Genomic DNA, 19,224 nt, shown 5'->3' on the forward strand with positions numbered 1-19,224 from the left:
AAGGAACTTTGTTGGGACTCTGTATAGAAATTTTCTTTGTAGAAAGATGGAAGTTATTTTCATCGTAATGTTGGATAAATGAGAAAACTATGTGATCAAATACATAACTGATTTAAGTTTAAAGTATATTACAAAGGAAACAACTTCAGCCAAGTAATAATAAAATACTTTATTGTAATTCATTATTATATTAATTTAGTAAAACTGTTTTACAGAAATGGAGTTACTTCATTGGGTATCTGTATTGTGCTGATATCTTTCAAATATTGGTTCGAATATTGATTTTTGGGTTTATTGTGGGAAAATAAAACAGTGATCTGGGAGCAAAAAAAAGGAAGCCATCAACAAGCAGGTGCAATATTTGTATATTTTGCTAAACACAGCCAAAATAACCTTTTTTTAAAAAACCCAGTATTTTAAAACAATATATAGTTACGATAATACTGAATATTATTTTCAATTTTTCTTCCTGGAAAAACATTACTCAAATAAAAGGATGTTATGATCTTCGTTGTCTATTTTCTGTTCTTCCGTTCTAAGGTTATTCTGGTGATAAAAGATCATATGATCATAGGTTTAATATTTAGTAGTATACTGGCAAGCCTAACATCAAATCTAAGTAAATACTACTTGCACTGATAGAATAATCATAAACATCAATGGCAAATGTAAACCATATTTTATACTTCAGTCGTTACATTCATAAAGGCGAGCAATTCAGCAAATCTAATAGTAAGAGGACAATTCTGACATGAAATATATTAGTTTTCTTTTATGTTTAAGATTCTGGCAAATTGATTCAATGGCTCTACAACATTTAAAATAACCTTGTCAAATACAGGGCATTAAAAATGCAAGAAAGGCTGCAAGATCTCAAAGAAATTAAACTGACGTCAATTGTCGTTTTTTTAAACTTATTGAAACCAACTCTAGAATGTATTCTTTAATGCTGTGCATTTGTGTGGACTATACCTTAACAAAGAACACAGGCATATTAAGTAAAGAAATTCAGCAAGGTCTTGAACTGGCCAACATAGATGTTGAGCTCCCCAATCCTGTACACAATTATATACATTTTGGTCTGTCCTGAAAGATGAACTTTTTCACTCTACGGAGGTTGCTGGACCTGCTGAATATTTCCAGCATCTAGGTTTATGATGTTTGCATTGATATTCAGATTTTTGCGTACTCCAGACTATCTTTTAGTACAGGTCTCGTTACTGGCAGAACAGTAACCATCTTTATTATAAATTATTAAACAATACGACATTTTTAAAGCATTAGTCTGTATTGAAACAAAATGAAACAAAATTGTGACAGGTGCACAAATTAAATCAGAAGGCATCTACAAGATTTGTTTAACACTGTAATAGATTTGTTAACTTAATTTGGAGCAATGTAATCCAGATTAATACTGAGATGCTGAGGACAGAGGAAGAAATCCATATTTAAGTTTAGTTAAATAGCACCTCCAAGAAAACCATAAAGTCATCACTGTTTTTGTAACACAAATGTAATGTTATTTCTATAATTCCTTAAAAAATTGGCAAACTACAGGCCATTGCAGACAGTGTGAGATCATGTCATGACCAATGTTTTGTTGTTTAAAGAACATTTAACAATCTTTGTGAAAGGAATGGCTGCAATTCATTTAGATTTTAACTAAATAATTACAAAATTTCAGCAATTAATATATAAAAGGACAAATTCAGATTCAGTCTTGCACCTAAAACTTAAAGTAGATGCTCCTTAGGATTTATGCCATATACCTGTATGTGTCATTGTATTTGGCTGCATGTCATCAGTTTAAGGTGGCTGCTGATAGCGGAATTAAACATTCTACATGGTAATATCATGGAAATTGCTTATTGGGGAAATTACATTAGTGGGACAATGTATAATATTTTCTATTGATAATACCAACAAAAAAGTTTAAATATAGCCTCTTTAAAGGCTTGGAAAGTCTGGGAAGTTCTTGCAAACGAAGGTGATAAATATATACTTATGTACATAATTCCTCACACTCTAAGTTTATTATTATTCTGTAAGGATATGTTATACGACAATCAAAATATGTAACGTGAATACAGTTTTGAGCAGCTGGCTAAAGGCTTGGAACAATAATTCCCAGAGCAAGAATGTGGGAGACTCTTGAGGAGAAAATATAAGGGAGAAGCTCATAGGAGAAGGAAACTGCACTGTGCAACTGGACTCAGGTTTAGCTGTTTAGATTGCAGCAAAAAACTGAGGGAAACCATCTACAGCATGGAAGCCCAATGCTTGAGCTCAGACCTACTAGAACAGGAATAAATCTCTTTTTACAGCAAGATACAATAATTACAGGAGGGAAGGCAAAGTAAATCTGAATAAATACCTTTTATAATCAGTCACTGATGTATGGGTCCACAACTACTGCTCTGATATTAGAACAGAAAATGCTGGAGAAACTCAGCAAGTCTGGCAGCAAGTGAAGAGAGAAACAAAATTAAATTGTGAATTCAGCATGACTCTTCATTCTGAAGTTATATTTGACTTAAAGTATTAACTCTGCTTTTCTCTCCAATGATACTGCCAGACCTGATGGGTCTCTCCAGCAATTTGTATTTCAGATCGCCGGTATCCGCAATATTTTTCTTTTATCTGATCGTTCTAATATCAAACCTCGTTTAACATTTATCACTTTTCACTAAGCACAATGCATGTTGAGTATAAAATAAATCTCCAATATGGTTTGTACATTTTTCTAGTGTAATAAAACAAAGGTAATGATTAACAGTTTTATATCCAGATTTAGGATCACTTCCCACAAATAAATGACCAAAAAACCTCCCAAAATATTTAGAAAGACTTTGGTTAATTAAAAGGTATATTGATTTAATTGAACAACATAAAAATAACTAATAATGCTGTTTCACTTCAGAATTGTTAATTTTCAGGATCCCTGATTAAAATAGCAAACGTCAAAGACTTGTACCTATCAATAAAAATGCAGTTATAATGACTGCAAACATTCCACATCAATAGATTACATCTGTACTTGTTTTCTCTTCAATCTTAAGACTTTTGTTTGCAGCGTGTTTTCAGATATATGGTTGAATTTATAATAAATTGTCTCGATGGATCCAGTGAAGTTTCTGGTGAAGTAATAGAACATCAGGATAATCCTGTGGAAATCTTTAAGTTGACATTTTCTTGGAAGTTCAATTTTGTCTTATTTCAGTCAACATTCTTAAGGGCCAAATATAGTAAACCAATGCCACTTAAAATGCATTTGACAATATAAAAAGCCTTGTATTACAGGCATGGCAATTACGGGTGCAAGATCTTTTTGTTCAAGTTATTGGGAAAATTCCTGCACACTATACACGAAGTGCCCAATCACCAACAATTGCTCTTAAACTGTACTCAACTTGGAATTCCCTGAGTCAGCAGAACATACACAGTAGTGATGATATCTACTCTTATTCATAATATACTATCAACAAGAATATCCTGTCATAATGTGGGATTTTTAAAAACTGTACTGCAACATATGAACAAAGTAGTTTAAAATGGCACTTTTGTTTTACTGTTACATGTCTGTGAAATACCACCTGTAACGTCAAATTGAGATTTGATACTTAGGAGTTGGATAACACATAGACAGCAATGGGTTTCATGACAGCATTAACCTAATCCTAAAATATCTTTATGGTTTTGAAATACCCTCCAGTCTGTGTGTTTCTATCAATATGATCTGGTGAGGATGGGTTCATTCTGTGTACCATTATGATGGTCAGGTGCTTGCAATCAAATTGCATGACTGGCATGGCCTCATACAAAGCCTTTTCTGTCAAACATTGCCAAGTACAATTAATGTACATAAATGTGACTGAATCAATGAATGAAGAACGTATGTATGAATACTTGGTGTTTGTTTTGGCACGATGCAAAGCCAGATGTTAAAGAGACCAAGTCATTTTTCAAACAAAGACAAACTGGATACGTACATCATTCATTTCATTATCAATGGACTTTTAAAAATGATTCTATACAGGAAACAACATTGAACATGTAAATTAATTATAGGCAAACTGACAAGTTGTTTCCATTAGAATAATGGCAGCTAACGGGTTTTAAATCACAGTAAGCACAAAGCCAAGGAGCATGAAAGAATGGTAACATTGAGTCAGTCATCAATTCAAATGCCACATTGTCAACATTGTACAATGACAGAGTGACAAAGTTGTTTTTAGTCAAACCACAGCAAAAAATGAATTCCTACGACCTAATTCAAAATGCAGTCACTTCCCCTTTTACACCATTCATACTTCAAGTGGAAAAAACATCATCAGTTGTAACTGCAATGGTACCTAGCTAAAAGAGTTTCACACATTCAACAAACTCAAAGCCCACTGAGAACTGCAACCGTTCATTAATATTCCAACATCAAAGATGTTAAGATGTAGAGATGGTTCAAGAAAGTTATCCACTTTGCCAAGGTGGAGTAAGTGTGCCTGTGTTAGCATGTGGGCTATGGGGAGGAGGGAACCTCATTAAATATTCTGAAACTTATGGAATGGAGGAAACGAATTGGCTTGATAGACAGTGGGAAGTTAGTTACTGTATGTTCATTCATATCTTGATAAAACAGTCTGAAATACTGTGCATACAGCATCTTGCTAACAGCAACAGTTAGCAAATTAACGTTAGACATTAGATTTTCTTTTCGTTTTTCTCTAACTTTGCTCGTTTTGCTGATTATATGGATAACTCTTTGTTTCATTGCACATTTCTAGACGCCCAAAATGAAACTGCTGAGATAGTTTGGAATTCCTGAAGTCGATTTAAAAAGAAAAAGGCACGATTAGAGTACGACGGTCTCTGGAATCATTCAGATTGTCCAGACCTCTAACTTAACTCCTCTTCTTTCTCGGTTTTATATTCTGCAGTCTTGTTATCACAGGAAAAGTCAACATTCCCTTTCTCAACTGTTTACTGGTGGAAAACCATTAAGACATGGCGAATGTAAAGGTTTTCTGGCTACAAAGAAGACACAATCGTAAAGATACTTTAACATAGATTGGTCATTTTCTGTGTATGTTGATGGAACAGAATTCTTTTCCACCTACAAGAGAAAAGAGCAGATTGATTTTAATCACAGATCTTAATTATTTTTGAATGTAATATTATAAAAAATCTCTCAAGGTGGACTGCAAAAACATGTTAAAAAAAGGAAAGAAAACAGAGAATTTACCATCTACTTTTTCAGCAGTAAAGCTGAATTTTGCGTTCTTTTCCTATGACCTTATATGCATCTTTTCATAGATTAGTTTCCTAAAGATTGTAAGCCAATTATTTATACAAGTTAATGTGTCCTGTTGTGTGCTGTTTGTGGCTATTAATTTTTTTAATATATATTAATTTATCCCAATATATCGCTTACTATTTCTGACTGTGTATTTTGTATTTGTTATAACTATTCCTCAGTATTTTAGCTTCCTTTTATCCATTTTTTTGTCAAATTTTATTTTGTTTTCCTCTACCAATACATTACTGGAGTTAAAAAAAGAGATTGAGTCATAAGACGAGATGCAGGGAATATCAAGGTTAGTACAGAAATTGTGCATGCCTATAGTGCTAATCTCTTCATAAAATTTCCTATATGCCTAAACATAAGGATGAATATTATAAAAGATGAAATACAAGGATGTTTGGCCAAATAGTGTGAATTCCAGGGTACTAAAAGATGGAAGAAAAGCAGACTTGAATGAGGCATACAAGCCCCTAAGGGCATACAAACTCCTGTCAGTTTGGGTGTGGAAAGGATGCTCCCTATTGAGGAAGAACCTGTAACTATGAATCACTATTTGAAAATGGGGGTCGTTTATTTAATACAGAGATGAAAGGAAAAAAAAAATCCCAGGAAGTCATGAGTCTTTCAACTTTTTTATAGCGTAGCTGGAGAGATTCTTGGTAAGCAAGTGAGGGAAAGATTATTAGGAGTAGATGGGACTGTGAAGTTGACAAACAAATCAGCCATGATCTTCTGAAATGGCTCGAAAGAAAGCAATGAAAGAAATTCTGACTTTTTATTTTGGCCTCTGGCTACAGGCATGATCATGCTGGACAGGTAGTGTGAAATTTGAAGTCTGTGATGCAATTTTTAATTTGCAATTTTTATGCTGAATTATTTCAATGACAGATTTCTTCAAAGTTCTTTTAAGACTCACTGATATTGCAAAGACATCTAACAAGTTACCAGAAACTCTTGAATTTAAATAAATGTCCATTAAATTCAAAAGGCTGCTAATATAACAGACCTCACGGACTTTGAATGTTTTCTTTGGGCATATCTGAGGATATTGCACTCAATCATGTGCCCAAGCTCATGACTGACAGATTTGCCAGTTCATCTAATTTATACACATTGGGTAGCATAATTTCTAATAATTTTTGCTTACAGATTTAGTACTGGGAACTCAACACTGGATTACAAACAATATACAAGTTAACTGTGAAAGTCTATGTGACAACACAATGTAGCAAACATCCTGAGAGTGGCTTTGCTCCAATTCAACTACAAAGATTACAACCTGATTGCATCCATTCTATGAGAGCTCTGCCTAAAAAAACAGATTCTTAGTTCAGTATCTGCTGATGTTTCAACCTGAACCATTTTTCTTAGCAGTTTTTAATCAATAGGGACTGGCTTTTACCATCCACCCTCAGACAGGGCCAAAAGGTAGATCTCAGATCTCCAACAGCTGAAATCACAATCAAACCTTTGTTTTTTGGTTATTCCAAACCACATACTAGTTATCAAATCAGTTGAGCTAAGTGGCCCCCAAACCTTTTAGCGAGGGAAACTAAAGTAGTGACATTTCTTCAGGTTTCATTGAATGTGGCAATGCAAATGTGTAGGACAAGGCGAAGACTGCAGATGCTGGAGATCAGAGTCGAGTGTGTGGTGTTGGAAAAGCGCAGCAGATCCAGCAGTGTCCAAGCAGCAGGAAACTCAAATGCTTAGCAATGAATATCTATATCATAGTAAATGTTCATAGTTGAGCCAAGAACATGCTTTGCAACAGTTCTCCACTATTGCATGTGGAGGACACCTTAAAAAGGATAAATTAAATAGTGAGAAACTGAGTATGTGGATTGATCATTAATAGGGGTTATGCTTGTTCCATATTAAGAATCTTTTCCACTTCTAATAATGCTCACAACCTTACCTCAATTTTGAACCCAAACTGAAGTATGCAGTGCCTGATGTCTTCATAGCTCAGTTCTATTGATTTTTCATTTGCCATATTCTCAAAATGATACAACAAAGGACCTAGGAAAAAATAGCCTAGGTTAGTTGGAACCGTCAAACCATTTAATTTATAAGTTTACAAATGAATAAAACTACTCAGAGAACCACTCACACGGAAAGGAATTGTGCCTCAAGTGGTTAATAAAGGGGTCCTACCCGAACTGGGCATTAAATCATATTGAACAATCACGATTCTGCTATGAACTTTGGAAAAATATTTTTTAATTTTATCCCATTACTTTACTTCTTGTATTCTGGGAATTATCTGGAACAAATAGTAAATTATTTCTTTAACAACATAATCAAAATTGTTGCTCGAGTCCCCAAATAACACAGATTTACTCCAAAACAAATTACTGCTGTTATTATCTATTAAGTTTAATCCAAGTGAAATAGGAATATTGCATTGTCAAGAGACATAAAAAATGCTGCACAGCCTTTAAACAGGTTATGTTCTGAAGTTGCTTTTCAAGATTCATAAGTTCTTTCTCATAACTGAAATATATTTAGGAATGCAAAACAATTAGAATGTTTTGTTTATTGTGTCTATAATGCACAGACATTGAAAAAGATGATCCAGAACTAATTTAGTTTTTGAATTTTAAACTTGGTGCACACAATGAAGCTTCAATATCGATGTCATTTTGTCTCCGTGATGCCATTGCATTTTGGAGGGACAGTGTATTTTTGGGCAACCTGGCTGGAGTAGTCAGCTGCAGGAGGAATGTCAAGAAAAAGGACATGATGGACTCAGAGCGGATGTCAGAAAATCTGAGATCTCATCAATTAAATATTTTTGACCCGAGAGCTTAGAAGACCTGAAAGATGTCTCAAAAGATTTAGAATGTGTGGCCAGTCATACACTTCCAACATCGGGAGCATACAAATTAAGTAAAAATTGAAAAACAGTGAAAAACACAGATGTTTAAAGATTTCTGCTAAAAACAGTTATTGTTACACTGAGCTATGTGAAATATATGCCTATATTTGTGCTTTCCACATACTATTTTCTGTATGGTATACAGATTTACAATATAAAATGCAAGCTGTGAAATTACCACCGTCTTTCCCATTCACGAAACTTAAGGTGTTTTATCATAAAATTTAACTGTCACAACACGGGGTAAAGGCCCCCCCGCTCTCCAATTTAAACTTGCAACACAAATGATTTAACCCATGCTGTAATCTGTTAAAATGTAAAAGGCAAAGAACTATCCCAAAAGTCACTATTTAAAGTAAAAATTAAAAACTTGAATTTTTTTAAAGTATAACAGAGAATAATTAACCAACAACTAATTACAACTCATTTATCTAAACCTATCTTTTACCTTCCTGTCTACAATACCAGTCCAATCTTCCCCCCCCCCCGCCACTCCACACCCCCGATTAAGATTGACTGAAAAATTCAAATTTCAAAACCAGCCATCTGTTGAATCTTCTCTTGGTATCTTCCTCTGTAGATTTGCTCTTCAGGTCGGTGTCGATCTTTTTTCCTGTGCAAACCCCTTCTCCAGACAGGTACCTCTCAGAGTGTTCTTACTAGCAGTCTATATCTGTAGTCTTTGGCAGTTCTCCAACTGTTCAATTTTTCCCCTTCTGGTATCCCAAAGCATGGAATCATTTCATTGGTTTTAATATTGTCAAAATACCAAATTCAAACGATGTGACTTTAGTATCTTGGGGTATAATTTAAACTGATTGGCCAAATTTGAATTTTTTTGTTGTTTCTCATTGTAACCCAAGTACTGCTGGACCAAATGTTACATTGTATTCTGTGTGCTTGCTAACTCTTTTAACTCTCTTAAAGGTACAGTACACCTCTACACCTTCTTAACATTTAAAAAAACACCCAGACTGCACACAATCCTTTTCTTATAAATAGATTCTGCTGGTAGCCCTAGATTTAATCATGCATTTGTCTTCTGTAACTGTGTAATTTGCAAACACCATTCAGTCCCTGAAGTTTAAGAATTACAAACGCGAGGCAAACCTTCAAACAATTCTGACTTTTTCAAATCGCTAAATTTCAGAATGAATATCTGATACAACACTGACTTTGGAGTTCCATTCCTGAATTTTAAAAGGTCCTGTATGTCTAAAAGCTAATATTATAAGAACTGAGGGACAATGTAGAATTATTCACACAACGAAATAACACTTTCTGTCTGCATTGCGTAATCTGGAAAAAAAAGATTCAAACTTTGGTATGGCCCCATATGGCTTCATGTCCTTGATTATAAATCACTAATTGATGTATGTATTTTACAGTGCTCAATTTAAATGCAGATTTATTAAAATACAATACAAGGTTCCCTGCATGATGTTGCCATTTACTATTCTCAAGAATGATCTAATGTTGATATTAGTACAATGGTGTCCAAGTTTGCAGATGATATAAGGTCCGTGTAAGTGATGAGAGAAAACTGCTTTAAGTGGATCATGAAACAATAGGGAAATTGTACATAATCGATATAAATGGTATCTACCTTCTATAAATGTAGTACTGCCATTGGCTCTACCCACATGGACAACTATGCACTACTTACAGGAAAGACAAACACAGTTTACTGAAAGAGAAGATGCTTAATTCTGTGAAAAGTTCACAGAAGATACTATGAAATAACAGTCAAAGTAAATATAGCACTAGGTTTATTTCCAAGATTTAATATCAATCAAAACAGAATGTTGGCATTAGGTTTGGTGAAGCTTAATTTAGAATACAGCATCCTCTCACATGGTAGAATTTCCAGGCTTTGGAAATGGTCAAGAAGAGGGTTAATAGAATCATATTTGGCTTAAACCACCTTAATTACCCAATTTTCAAAATCAACAGAATGCTGAGCAGTTCTCCTGTTGCCTTCACCTCTGGGAAGGAGCATTCTCCTCTCAAAGAATACATTTTGTCTCATCTGCGGAATTCTCACTCCTCCTTGACTCCTCCCAATGGCCTTTTTTTCGTCATTAGATCTTTCTATTGGGAGCTGCTAGCTTAAAAGTGGCCATCTCAAATTCTTTAATCTGCCTCCCTCTGAACTTGCAATACTATGTTTTGAAGTTGCTGCTTGGTTTACCGAGCCAGTTGATTTTTCAGCAAATGTTTCGCCTCCTGACTGGGGATAACTTCAGTGTTGTGTAGTCTCCGGATGAAGTGCTGTTGTTATGATCTGCCCAGAATTTATACAGTTCAGTCTGTCAAGGCAGGTGGTTTTATTTCTGGTTTTGTGCAGTGGTAGTCTGCAGATGGGGTCTATTTCAACATGTTTGTTTCGAACCAGTGGATGAATACCAGGTCTCCAGGAATCCCTGAGCTTGTCTTTGTTTTGCATGCCCCAGTATTGGAACAGTGTCCCAGTTGAATTGGTGTCCTTCATTAACAACATGTTGACATGAGGGACAGTTGGTCATGTCGCTTTGTTGCAAGCTGATGCTCATCTATTCTGGTGGTGGATCTCCTGCCCATTTGTCCTTTGTAATGTTTCTCGCAGTTGCTGCATGGTATTTTGTATGTCATATTCACCCTGAGTGTTGTGTGAATAGGGTCTTTTGTTTTGGAGTCTAGTAGTCAGTTCTGAAATGTTTTTAATATAGGGTAGGGTGGTCAGAGTGTTGGGGCACACAGTATTTTCTTGGTGTTGTTTGTTTGCTCGACATCAGCAGATTAAACTGTTCAGGTATCCATTATTAAAAAAGACTTTGCACAGGTGTTCCTCCTTTTTTTTGCTGAGCTCTGCAGTGTTGCAGTGTGTTATAGCTCATTTAAACAGAGTCTTGATACAGCTCTGTTTGTGAATGTTGGGATGGTTACTGTTGTAGTTAAGAATCTGGTCTCTGTGTGTAGCCTTGCTATATACTCTGGTAAGGAATTCATTGTTGTTCGTGCGACCTACCAGCACATTTCAGAAGAGGAGTTGGATGTTTTTCTCTTCTCTGGTGAACCTGATCCTGGTGAATATGCTATTAATAAGGTGGTATGTGCTTTCTAACTTGGTCTGTTTAATGATAATGAAGGTATCATCCATGTATCTGATCTATAGTTTGGGCTGAATGTGGGAGATGGCTATGCTTTCTAGTCTCTGCGTTACTGCTTTGGCAATGAATCCCGAGATGGGTGAGCCTACGGGCATCCTATTAATTTGTTCATACACTTGGTCATTAAAGACATAGTGTGGGGTAAGGCATAGGTCCATTAATATCAACACAATTATCTTTGCTGCTAGCTTCATTGGTGGTTTGTGCTGTCCGTTTGTCTAGAAATTCGGCCAGTGTTTCATTTGCCAGTGTTATACTGATAGAGGCGAACAGCGCTGTAATGTTGAATGAGACCATAAGTTCATCCTCGTTGATTTTTGTATCTCTGATGTTGTTGAGGAATTGCCGTGCTGAGTGGATAGCGTGTGCTGAATCCGCGATGAGGTGTTTCAGTCTGCGATGTAGCGCCTTGGCTGGCCAGTGTGTTGATGTCACTGCAAGGGAGACTATGGGTCTGAGGGGGATGCCTGGTTTGTGCACTTTGGGAAGTCTGTAAAAGCTGGGAGTGTTTGAACCTTCAGGCTTCATTTTTTGAATGTTCGTTCTTGCTATCTGTCCTGCTTTTTCTACTCTGTTCTCTGATGCAATATGATGACACAATGATCTTTTACAATAAATTCTGAGTCCTATGATCCTACTCCACTAGCTACCTCACGAAGGAGTAGCACTCTGAAAGCTTGTACGCCCAATTAAACGTGTTGGACTACAACCTGCTGCAGTACGTTTAATGACCATGTTGGTGTTGATTCTGAGAGTACAGAGTAGAAAAAGCAGGACAGATAGCAAGAACGAAGTCCAAAAAATGAAGCCTAAAGGTTCAAACACTTGCAGCTTTTACAGACTCCCCAAAGTGCACAATCTGGTGTTGCTTGATTTTTAACTTTGCCCGTCCCAGTCCAACACTGGCACCTCCACATCATTAAATGTATGGAAAAGGTCAGCACTGTTTACAAGTGAACAAATAAACAGTTTTAACTGTTCTTCCTTCCTTCAAATAAAAAAAATGTTAATATAGTGCCACACCTGTGCTTTTTACAGGATGTAGCGTTTACTTCGTTTCAGTCCTACTTGGGTCCCCTTCCTTCCTTCTATTCCCGATACATTGATGACAGTGTAAATGCTCTTACAGCTCCTGCTCTTGCCCTGAACAGAAAAAAACCCACCAATTTTGCTTCAATATTTTCATCCCTCCCTAAGTTAAATAGCTCAACTCCAACTTTCCACTGACCCGTCTCCACATTTTTATATCCATTTCTCAAGGATATAAAAAACAATATCCAGCATAAGTCCACTGACTTCGTCAACTACAATAAAAACAAAGATAAAACTCATCAGGTCTAATGTTTCAAGGCTAGAGAGTTATTTTGGACTCAAAACAAATTTAATTATTCATTTCTTCACAGATACTGCCAGACCTACTCAGTTTTACCAGCACATACTGTTGTCATTTCAGATTTTCAGCATCCACAGTACTTTGGTTTATGATTGATATAAACACCTTTATTAAGTTTCCTCCCACAGTTACTTGCAAAGATTTTTCAATTTTCCTACTTATTCCTTCTCCAATGATTTTTCAGGAGATGCAAACTTCCACACTAGTGGTTCAGATACGTATTTCTTAACCCTCAACTGAGGACTCCTCTCTACCATGGTTGTTAGAAACCATGATATAATCCATCCAATTTCTTGCTCTAACCCTTTGCATCAAATAAATAAGTAACAACCTGTCCTAGTCTTCAACTCCACAGCTTCCACATTCAATGGATCATACTCCATTGTTAATAACTGTAGCATAATGCCATGATCTGATTCATCACCTTAACACTTTTCAGCACTCCTAAGGGACCATCTCCTGTTTCATTTTGATCCACTCTTCCATGACCCCAAAATCCTGTCCCTAATTATATTCACCATCCTACTCCCACTCAGACCATAATCAGCAATATCATTTCAATGTTACTTGAAGCAAGTGTGAGCAATGTTCCTCATTGTATAATACACTATTTAATACACATTACAACTTTTTGAATTTGAAATTGAGTTCACAATCTTCCAACAATTCCCTAACCACACTTGAACAACAGTTCTTAATGATGTTGCTCAGCCATCTGTAGAGCCATCTTTTATTTCTTCACTAACCACTTTTGTCTGGTACTATCACTCTTTTTGTGATTTAGATCACACCTGTGCATTTGTTTCTATCTCACCTCTTCATGTTAAGATAAGCATCGAACTTGAGACATCACGTTTGTTCCTCTCTTCGCATTTCTTCACTTAAAACATTTCGTGTTCACCTTTAAAAACTGGGATTACTTTAGAAAAGCAGAGATCTTGGGGGTGATCGGGTAATGATGTCAAAATTAATAAGAAGAATAGACTGTATACATAATTAGATATGCTTGAGTAAACTAGGGGTCATTTGCATAAATTGTACAAGGGTACAAACAGGTTACAGGTCAGAGAATTGCCCTTTTCCAGAAATGTAGAGTTTTATATCATATTCAAAAAATATGAGCATTTTTTGGCTGGGTCACTTTTACTGACTGGCCCTAGGGGCCTCAAGTAAGTGGCAGTGAGTTACCTTTTTGAATTGCTGCAGTCCATTTTCTGTATTATGCCGACAGAGCTGTTAGGGAGGGAGTTTCAGATTTTTGACCCAGCGACACTGAAGAAATGGCAACACACATCCAAATCAGGATAGTGAGTGGCTTGGTTGGGATCTGGCAGAACGTGGCGTTCCATGTATTGGCTGCCCTTGCTTGTCTAGATGGTAGTTGTTGTTGGTTTGAAAACCGCTGTATAAGAAGCCTTGTGAATTTCTGTAGTAAATGGCACACACTACTGCTACTCTGTATCGGTGGTCAAAGAAGCGAATATTTGTAAATGTGGTGCCAATTAAGTAGGTTGTTTTGTCTGAGATGGTGTCAAGTTTCTTAAGTGTTGTTGAAGCTGTACATATCCAGGCAAACGCAGGTTATACCATCACTCCTGATTTTAGGCTTGTAATGGTGGACAGGCTTTGGGGAGTTTTTTTAAATTCATCCATGTGATGTGGGCATCGTATTGCCCATCCTTAGTTATTCAAATAGTAACTAAGAGCCAGCCATATTGTTGTGGGTCTGGAATCACTTGTAGGCCAGGCCAGGGATGGATGGCAATTTCCTTCCCTAAAGGATATGAGTCAGGAAGTGAGTTATTCATTGCAGTTTTCCTGGTCTCTTATCTGCTCTCACAGTCGTGCTACTTATATGGCCAGTTCAGTTCAACTTCTGGTCAATGGTAACCCCCACATGTTGACAGTGTGGTTGAACAAGTTACTAGTCGCATTGTGAACCATGATGTTAGAAGCAATCCCAACCACCTGCAGCAAATTCAATGGACCAACTGGTGTTTTCCTAGCAACCATCTTCTTATATACATAAAATTGAATATATTAGGCTGTTTGGATTCTCATTGGATTATTCCAACTAAAATAAAGTTTCTAGTCTAGAAATAATTTTAGTATTGCCTTTTCTTCTTGTTCTAACTATTATCTGCATTCGTAACAGAGTCTTAAAACTTGTTGGGGTTGGCAAATTACAGTTTTCTTCAAGGATTAAATCATATTTGAGAAAAACAAAACCTTACAATATAAGGTTGCTATAAAACTATATAGTTTGAACACTATAGTTTGGAAACAAAATGTGATACGATTTGGCTTTCAAATATAGTTTTCAATATTCTGGCAACTAAACATTACTGACACATTACTTCCAAGGCAAATCCTTTTTTTCTTTGACGGGATTGGGTGCTGCTGGCAAAACCAGCATCTGTTGTCCATCACTAATTGCCCTTGAACAGAACGGTTTTCAAAATGCAATTAAAAATGAATCATGTTCATGTGGAGTCACATGTAAGTCTGACTAAGAATTTCAGATTTTCCCTTCAAGGACCTGAGTGAACCAGATAGGTTTTGCAACAGTTAGTGACTTGGCACCATTGTTGAGACTCTCTTTTCAATTTCCAGATTTAATTAATTCAATTCAAATTTCATCAATTACCATAATTGGATATGAACCCAAGTCTCCATGGCATTAGTCTATGCAGCAAGATATCTTGAATTTGCAGCATATATTACGGTCATCATATGACATACATACAACCAGATAACCAGTTTTACAGTTTTATATAACTTGAAAGGAGCTGGACCAATTAAGCATACAAGTTAGGAAAAGGCAAACATGTTTAGTGGTATATATGCAAAATAAAACATCTTAGTATAATCTAAGGGTTAAATTGATTAAAAGTGTATCAATATAATCCTGGTAATGATTTAGCTTTTACCCTTACAAAGAAACTATGATCCCATTTTGTGATCAATTAAAAAGCAACTCTAAGGCTAGGTTAATAACGCACAAATAACAGAGTTCATAGACATGTGCCAGGAAGAAAAATTCTCCTTGTTCATTAATTGGCAAAAAGACTTTGAAGCCTTATTTAAGGATTTGTTTGAGAAAGACTACAGCCTCTTGGGTGGAAAGTTAGGGAATGAGAATCAAGCAAGGAGGGGAGAAAACAATAGACAATCTTCCACCTCAAGGCAATCACTAAAATAGATCTCTATCTCAACGAACTGAGTATGAAAAAAATAGTGTCAACTGAAAACTATGCAATATCATTAAGGAGGTTGTGAATTAATGAAGAGGTCAGAAAAAGATATAAGAGGTGGGTATGAAAACTGATTTTTCAGTATTTGAGAAAGGTCTGATCAACTGGTAAAAAAATTTTTCAAATCAATCTGTTCAGAGATGCTGTTTTACACCTCTGCAGCAGAACCAGAGGCTACTGACTTAAAGGTAGGGACACAACCAATTCACCAACAGAACCCCCTAGGCTACTGCACCTGGCATTCCCAGGTGCTCTCACATCCAAGTACCAACCAAGGCTGAATCTGTTAGATTCTGAGATAAAGCCATTTCAAACTAGTATAGTCACTGGCAATGATCAACTTGTATGCCATGTTAGAAACAATAACTTGTTTCAATTCTCTGGCTAAAACTCAAGACTTTTTTCCTTAATACTGGCATTGACTCTGCATTTGTATTTGTAATTAAATTATCACAATCAATTCTGAAACACAGGAAAAACTGGCATTTTGTAAGGATCTTATCAATCAGGGGTAGTCAGCATGAGGAAAAGTTGTGATTTACTAACTTAATTTTTAAAAAATAATTTAGATTAGATAAGATTACTTACAGTGTGGAAACAGGCCCTTTGGCCCAACAAGTCCACACTGCCCCGCCGAAGCGCAACCCACCCATACCCCTACATTTACCCCTTATCTAACACTACGGGCAATTTAGCATGGCCAATTCACCTGACCTGCACATCTTTGGACTGTGGGAGGAAACCGGAGCACCTGGAGGAAACCCACGCAGACACGGGGAGAACATGCAAACTCCACACAGTCAGTCGCCTGAGGCGGGAATTGAACCTGGGTCTTTGGCGCTGTGAAGCAGCAATGCTAACCACTGTGCTGCCCACTCATAATGATGAGACAGTGGATGTAATTTAGTCAGATTTTTTTGAAATGCATTTGACAACCCACAGGAGACTGGTCAGGAAAGTAAAAGCTAGGGGGATTGAGGAGAATGTGAGGAGTTGGATCCAACATTGGGTCAGCAATAGGGAAAAAAATGATAATGGTCAATAGATGTCTTTGCAAATGGAAACAGTTTCCAATGGTATCCCACAGGGTTCAGTGTTGACCCCTTGCTGTTTGTTGTATATATTAATGATTTGGACTTAAATGTGAAAGGCATGATGAGAAAACTTGCAGTTGGCATAAAAATCAGCTGTGATATTGACAGTGAAAAGAACAGCTGTTGACTCCTGAAATATATCAATGATTTGAATGTGTGGAAAAGTGACAAATGGAATTCCATCTTGAGAACTGTGACATAAAACATTGGGGAGTGAGAACAGACCAAGAAAATACACAATAAGTGCAACAATATTGAGAGGAGTAGAAGGAGTGAGGCACCTTGGAATGCATACCCACACGTTCTTTAAGATGGTAGGACAAGAAGGTAACGAAGTAATGAAAGTATTTGAAATGTTTCCATTCAATGGAAAAACAATTAAAAAGGCATAGCAGAATCAAAAGGTGAGGGTTTAGAGAAATTTCTCCCTGAACATCAAAGATCAAAATTTATGATTTGAAACAAAGACACATTTACATGCTTAGGAACCCTCTTTGAGGACAACCTAAAATCAAGAGAGACCTGTTTATTCAAACGTTATATATAATCTAGCATGTTTTGATCAGTTAGAACAAACTCAGTACTGTATAGTAAATTTAGTGAACAGCAAGAAAATCTATAAGTGCAACTATAAATGACGACGAAATGGTGGCTTTGGGTTGAGATCAGCCAAAGGTGACACTTGTAAACCACGAGAGCAAGTGGGATTCGAAATTAATTCCTTGATGTCTCCATACCCATGAATTTGATGAAATTATGAATCTCCTTTTGCCAAAACTTAAGAAAATCAAAATTCATAAGATCAAAAGTACAGGAGGAAGAATAATTTTTTTAAATAGTGTCTCGTAGTTCTAGATTTCCCTGGAAGGGAAAACAAACAACCCCTTCCTTGTCAAGTTTCTTGGACAATTCCTTTGTTCCAAGAATAAACTCAATGAACCTTCTCTAAACGACTTTCAAAACAAATATATCTATATGCAGTAGGTGGGATGGGACAGAGTGGAGTGGGTTGGTGGTTCAACGGTTAGCAATGCTGCCTCACAGCACCAGGGACCCGGGCTCAATTCCACCTTTGGGTGACTTCCTGAGTTTGCAAACTCTCCCAGCGTCTGCGTGGGTTTCCCCCAGGTGTTCTGGTTTACTCCCACAGTCCAAAGATGTGTAGGTTAGGAGGATTGGCCATGCTAAATTGCCTTAGAAGTCAGGGATGTGCAGACTTCAATTAGGGGTTAGATCTGGATGGATGCTCTTCAGGGGGTCAGTGTGGACACAATGGATTGAATGGCCTAATTCCACACACTAGGATTCTATGATCTGACCTAACCAATGTCCTAGCAAGCCTTTCCTATTTTCATCTCCAGCCCTTGCAATGCCTACATTCAATTAGCCTTCTATTTTTCCTGGTTGCTAACTTTGAGAGGCTCACACATGAAACACTCAGGATTCTTCTGTACTGCAAAACTCTACTGATGCCCTCTAGGAAAGCAATTTTCTGCTTTACTAATCTTCCTGCCAAAATAGACAGCCTCACATTTGGAAAATTGTGCATCGTCTGCCAATTTTTTATCCACTCACTCAAGTGATCTATCTCTCGTTTAAGGCGCATTGTATCCTCCTCACAACTGGCTTTCCAACCTGCCTTTGTATTGTCAGAGAATATGGCTATAATATTTGGTTCCTTTACCAAAGTCATTCTTGACAAGAGATGTCATATTTAGGGCATTCCACTCTGTTGGGCTCTTTCCAGAATCTAGGGAATTTTGGGAGATTACAGTCAAAGTGGCTACAATTTGTGCAGTCACTTCTTTTAAGACTATCAGGACTAGAGGAGTTGCCAACTTTCAGTATCATTAAATATCCCAGTAGTTTTTGCCTAGAGATTGTTTTACGTTCCCCCATCCCTTTTGCCTCAATTTTCTACAATTCTTGAAACGTATGTATTTTGCATCAGTGTTCACTGTGGAAAAGCATATGGAAGATATAGAATGTAGGGAAATAGATGGTGACATTTTGCAAAATGTCTATATTACAGAGGAGGAAGTGCTGGATGTCTTGAAACGCATAAAGGTGGGTAACTCCCCAGGACCTGATCAAGTGTACCCCGGAACTCTGTGGGAAGCTAGAGAACTGATTGCTGGGCCTCTTACTGAGATAACC

The 19,224-nt window shown here is 36.7% G+C and overlaps 1 protein-coding gene across 3 annotated transcripts in view; it reads right to left on the reverse strand.

Moving 5' to 3' along the window:
- Positions 1-218: 218 nt before the first annotated feature.
- Positions 219-19,224, reverse strand: part of carnmt1 (carnosine N-methyltransferase 1) — a 50,573-nt gene continuing 31,567 nt past the window's right edge. The window contains exons 7-9 of one of the 3 annotated variants that reach the window (XR_011962537.1): positions 7,215-7,318; positions 2,375-5,107; positions 219-546 (exon numbers count right to left, since the gene is read on the reverse strand). Coding sequence is in view for 1 of the 3 variants with exons in the window: in XM_072585057.1 (XP_072441158.1) it covers positions 4,967-5,107; positions 7,215-7,318 (245 nt within the window). In the remaining 2 variants the exon portion in view is untranslated. Of the gene's footprint in view, positions 5,108-7,214; positions 7,319-19,224 lie in introns of all 3 variants that reach the window. The other 2 variants (XM_072585057.1, XR_011962538.1) reach the window with 2 other exon arrangements.

Source organism: Chiloscyllium punctatum, chromosome 2 (assembly GCF_047496795.1).
Source record: "Chiloscyllium punctatum isolate Juve2018m chromosome 2, sChiPun1.3, whole genome shotgun sequence".
Taxonomy (NCBI): Eukaryota; Metazoa; Chordata; class Chondrichthyes; order Orectolobiformes; family Hemiscylliidae; genus Chiloscyllium; species Chiloscyllium punctatum.